At 38.1% G+C, this 5,240-nt stretch overlaps 1 protein-coding gene and 1 long non-coding RNA gene across 2 annotated transcripts in view; one reads left to right on the top strand and one right to left on the bottom strand.

Annotated features, from left to right (window-relative positions):
- The window catches only part of LOC106940638 (uncharacterized), an 8,512-nt gene extending 7,459 nt beyond the window's left edge, over positions 1-1,053 (top strand). Inside the window, exon 2 of the long non-coding RNA XR_001423156.1 lies at positions 303-1,053. This is a non-coding gene — a long non-coding RNA (uncharacterized LOC106940638). The remainder of the gene's footprint in view (positions 1-302) is intronic.
- The window catches only part of LOC106940636 (tropomyosin alpha-3 chain-like), a gene marked incomplete at its 5' end in the record, with an annotated part of 13,691 nt that extends 8,841 nt beyond the window's left edge, over positions 1-4,850 (bottom strand). Inside the window, 5 exons of the mRNA XM_015023421.1 lie at positions 1,218-1,280; positions 1,787-1,862; positions 3,466-3,536; positions 4,216-4,333; positions 4,658-4,850. Of these exons, the coding sequence (XP_014878907.1) occupies positions 1,218-1,280; positions 1,787-1,862; positions 3,466-3,536; positions 4,216-4,333; positions 4,658-4,850 (521 nt within the window). The remainder of the gene's footprint in view (positions 1-1,217; positions 1,281-1,786; positions 1,863-3,465; positions 3,537-4,215; positions 4,334-4,657) is intronic.
- Positions 4,851-5,240: the final 390 nt, after the last annotated feature.

Raw genomic sequence — 5,240 nt, 5'->3', positions numbered from 1 at the left:
TCAAATAATATTCGGAAATATTTAATTATTTCTTGCTCGGCCCGGTACCAATTGGTCCACGGACTGGTACCGGTCGGTGGACCGGGGGTTGGGGGCCACTGCTCTATACAATGTGCCATGCAAAGCCCTATTCTGGTAGCCTCTGCTGGAGTTTGGTAAATTATTTACATTTTTATATGATTGCCTGCTGTGTTGCAATGTGGCGGGGGAATTGTGTGTCAGTTAAGGTCTTTGGGAAGCGCTTATGGTCACATGTCCACTTGGATCAGATATATAAGGAGCGTTTATTCCATTCATGGCAGACGAGATCCAGACGCAGATGAAAGCCAGAGGCCAGGATCAGAGGCGGAGCTGGAGCCGGAGCCAGAACCAGCCGGTGTGGGGCACGTCAGTTGCTTGACAAGGTGTGGGAGCCAGCTCCTGGTTTGGATGGACCACATGTGGAGGCGTCGCTTGATCAGACCTGGGAGCAGAGGCTGAGACCTGTGGGGGCCAACCAGTCCATGACTGAGGGAGATCTGCACCAGATGGAGGTCCAGGCCGAAGGTGCACACCCCAGTGTAACAGTTGTAACAGGTGTAACTGCTGCACACTACCCCTAAACAATCACTTTAATAATAAATGCCTCTGGGCTTAAAATGTTTCTTGTTGTGTGTCATCCCATTTTCTTGTTGCAGTCATCAGAGGGGCCAACAGGGGCTCCCAATTTATGGCTCCAAGTTCATCTTCTTGGAAAAATCAGTTTTGTCACATAATTGCAACTAGTCGACAAAAATGTCACAGAAGAGTAAAGAATCGACTAGTCGATTGTTGATGCAATCCCTAAGTCATACTGAGACAGGATCACAGTTTTCATCTGCTGGATCTAGGGTCTGCAAATTGCAACTCCGGAGCCAAAAGTGGCTCTTTGGCTCGCTTAACATACTAAATGCTCCTCCATTGCTCTTTTTTTTTTTCTTTTTTTTTTGTTGAGTGTTCCCATGGTCCTACCCTGGATTCCAAGGTAAATTTGCATTTTATCATCATCTTTGTCTTATTTTCACTTAATTTCAATTTGTTTTTTTAGACAGCTAGAAATAAATGATCTCAGAGTCCTGCAGAAATATACACACATTTATATTTGGCATACATGGTTTAGGGGACATGTTTAAAAACTGTTTTGGAGTATTTAAACTCAACCAACAAAGAGAGAGTAATAGAAGGATAAATATACTCACCTCCTTCAACTTCTCTGTCAGCACTTTAATCTCTTCTTCATATTTGTCCTCTTTTTGTGAGTACTGAAATTAAAAACAAAAAGTATAAACAAAAAAGTTCCATGGAGTGACATTTCCAACCTAAACTTTAACAGCAACAGAGAAACAGAAAGAAAGCTTTCAATGTGGCAAAGCCTTGATCTGATTTTGTTTTTTGTCTCTAATGACTTGAGTATCTAGAAAAATGCAAGAAAATAACAAGATGTTGAAACATTAAGCTGGAAAATGTTACAATCATACTATTTAAGTCTTCATTGTACTGCCTAACTTTATATGTATATTAACAGAAATGTGACCAGGAATTATTTCTCGCTCGTGTTTTGGTTCCTGCCAGCATTTCAACAAATTTCTATCACCAACCTAACATAGACCAACCTCACCATCTTTCTCTGGAGATGTTGTCGTTACCATCTTAACTCAACTCAACCAGCAATGCAGATGTTGAATGGACATGTTGTTCTTTGCTATTTTGCATGTTTTTCATTGATCAATCATGTTAACGGTAAAGTCCTCCTCATCTCTCACTGTACCTTCTCAGCCTGGGCTTCCAGGGACTTCAAGTTGTTGGTGACATTTTTTAATTCTTCCTCAAGATCAGCTGATTTACTGAACAACACAGGAAAGAAGAAAAGCAGCAGAAGAAAAGGCAGTAATTTGAAAGGCAGAAATGGGTGAGAAGTTCAAACCAGATGCAATTTGATGGACCAAAAACATTTTTATATGTCAAAATTTTTATGTGTCAAAATAAAATAAAATAAAATATTAGATACATTTGACTATTAAATTAAGAAGAAGTAAATTATATTGTCTTTGGAAACAATGGCTATAATGTTTAAGGTCCAGCAATATGCAAAGGAACCATAGATTCAGTAAAATACCAGGGAGTCTAGAGAAAAAAGTTACATAAATATTCAAAATAAATCTAATAAACATTTTTGGTGAGCATTGGGCAAAACATAGCATACAAAAACAGATCTCTACTACATGTTTCAAAAAATTAATGCTCTAAACAAAAATAAGTTTTAATGAGAAACACCACTTAATAAAATTCCTCATTGACATTGACTTATTGCAATATCTCTCAACACAAGTTATGTGTTATTTAAATTATAACTTGTTAAGCTGCCTTATTTTAAAACCTTTTCTGGTTTTTCCATATCCTGGATCATGGCTGAGAACCAACATGTAGGTAGAAATAAATATCTCATCTTGAAATTAACATTTATAGAAAAGATTCTAGACTTTTCCTAGATTGGGAGTCCCAGCCCAACCCCTCCCCCTCCCCTCATACTCCTAGGACTTCCATCCATGCCAGGAGACCTAAAGAGCCTCAGCTAAAAAATAAAATGTACTCCTCAATATCCTGCAGTAGATATGCCAATGAACATAAACGATTTAGGATGTATTTGTTGTGAATTGGTTCTATGTAAATAAACTGAGTTAAACTGATCTGAAAATTTCTTTGTCAGACATCTGAAGAAAATATGTCCATATTTGTACTTAAATGTTTTAATAAAACCATCTTAAACTAAATGTGGCCATAAGAAGACAAATATATATATATAGATTAATGAGCTGTACCTGCATGGCATCTCAAATGGTAACCATTTGTTATTAAAACTAAATCTTCATTTTGTAAAAAAAAATATTGTTTGACCAGAATTTTTCATACAGAATTAAAAAAATATATTAATACCAGACAAACTTATAAAGTATTAAGTAAAGCATGGAGAGGAAAAGAAAACATGCAAATTAAACAGAATTGACCAGCAGAGATGAGAAGGCTAGTGCAGGCTGCATCAAATACCTCTTCCTCACCGCACATCATCAACTTCAAATTCTGGTCCATAAGCCTGAGCTCCTGTTCAAGCTCCCTGACCCGCCTAGGGGTTTAGTCCAGGATGGGGTGAGGCGTCAGACAGGAAACAAGAATGTATTCATGCTTTCCATGCAGTGACACATTTCACAAAAACACAACAAAACATGTGTGACTGGTGCATTTTTACATGCTGCTAAAGTGTAGGAATACAAAAAATGCTACAAATAAAAACAAATGTACATTCAGAAATCAAATCACCTAAAGGAGCCTGCCATTTGTAGAAAAAGTTGCTACTGTTAAGTTTTTATTTATTTATTTATTATCTGTGTGGCCACCATAATCAGATCCAATTGGTTTGCAGGTCATGCTGTAGGTGATCATGATACTTACGCCTCAGCCACCTCAGCACGCTCCTCTGAGCGCTCCAGATCTCCTTCCAGAATCACCAGTTTACGTGCAACCTGCAAATATATTCAGGTCCTGACGTCATTCCACACAAAACCTGCTCATGTTGTTGAGTGCGATACCTCAACTCTGACTTTTAGAACCAGTTGTTGCTGTGACCTCATCCTGATCAAAGTAAATAAGAAATTATATTCTATTTACTGAATTTTAAAAACAGGGTATAAAAATATCCTCTTTTAATTCTAAGGTTTAAGAACTGTTTCTGGACTTTGACTGGACCATTGTGGAGTTTTGTTTCTCTTTGGTTAGTCATTCTGTTAGAGATTTGCTGCTGTAGTTTGAATCCTTATCCCATTCTAAATCAAGACAGATGGCGTCACATCTAACTCTTTATAAGACACTTTTGACACTTGCTGGATGACTTCATTGACTGCAAGCTGCAGCACAAATCTTGTCTGGTTCACATGCCAACTGATGCCAGAAGAACTAAGTTGGAGGTATTATGTTAAATTAGCAGCTCTTTAAATTGGCCGGTGGTTGAAGTTTGTCCTGTAATCAGTGGGTTGCCAGTTCATTTTTGTGTTTTGAATCATTCAGAGGTGGACTTGCTGCAGTGCTAGGGCTTGGTATTTTGAGGTATTAGTATTTCTAAGTGGTACTAAAATTGTAATTCCATCTTAAAATGAAATCCTTTGTTAAACTCTAAACAGAAAGAATGTGCAGAATTAGTCCCACCTCTTCATATTTACGGTCTGCCTCCTCAGCAATGTGTTTGGCCTCCTTCAGCTGCATCTCCTGGATTTCCATTTTCTCTTCATCTTTTGTTGCTCTGTTCTCTATCACCTTCATTCCTCTGAAGAGAAGGACAGACGTAAACGCTGGTCAGGTAGGACATGGTGCAGCATTCGTCAGCTTGGCATAAATCTCTCTCTACCAGAAAAAACCTAAACATTTCACATTCTGTGTTACAGGTCAGACAACCGGCTCTAGTCACACTTTTCTTACTTGGTGTTTTATTTCTGATTTAATTTGTGCATGAACCAGTGATGCAATGTACTTTAATTTTTAAACTATAGAACCTGACTAAATATTTTGTATTGCTTGGTCCCAGATAAATAAGTTTAAAAAGCAAAAGTAAAGAATAGTGATAAAAGCAGAACAACAGGAAGCTCTTCACCTCTCGCTTTCATCTGCAGCTTTCTCTGCCTCCTCCAGCTTCTGCAGAGCAGTAGCTAGCCTCTCCTGAGCTCGGTCCAACTCCTCTTCCACCAGTTGGATGCGTCTATTCAGAGACGCCACCTCTGCCTCTGCCTGCAGGAACAGAAACAGAAACACTCTGGGTGTAAGCCTCAGTAAAGAAGAACAGTGACCTTAAATAACAAATAGACCCTGATATCCAACAAAATCAATATCCTCCAAGAATCAGTTTCTAACCTCTTTCTCCTTATTTGCTGAGAAACATTCTGAGCAGCTCACCTTTGGGAGCTCAAATGTCTGAACAAATGAGAAGATGCCTCTTTACTTATGTTAAAGACCTTGGGCTCTTTTACAGGTATAGGTTAATATTTTCTGCAGCTGAACATTGACTTCGTTAAGTTAAACTGAGTTTCTAATAAATTGTCTTTTCAGAATGTGATTGTAAACAAAATATTATTGTCTCAAACAGGTAGCAAATTCAAAGGTAGGGGAAGGTTGAAAATCTTATCATTAACAATATGCATTTTGATCAATAGTGTGCCATCACTTCATAACGTAACGTG

The sequence above is a fragment of the Poecilia latipinna genome, unplaced genomic scaffold (genome assembly GCF_001443285.1).
Source record: "Poecilia latipinna isolate Pla-1442-1.1 unplaced genomic scaffold, P_latipinna-1.0 Scaffold3306, whole genome shotgun sequence".
In the NCBI taxonomy this organism is placed as follows: domain Eukaryota; kingdom Metazoa; phylum Chordata; class Actinopteri; order Cyprinodontiformes; family Poeciliidae; genus Poecilia; species Poecilia latipinna.
The sequence above is the reverse complement of the archived record's forward strand: the minus strand, read 5'-3'. Positions and strand labels throughout refer to the sequence as shown.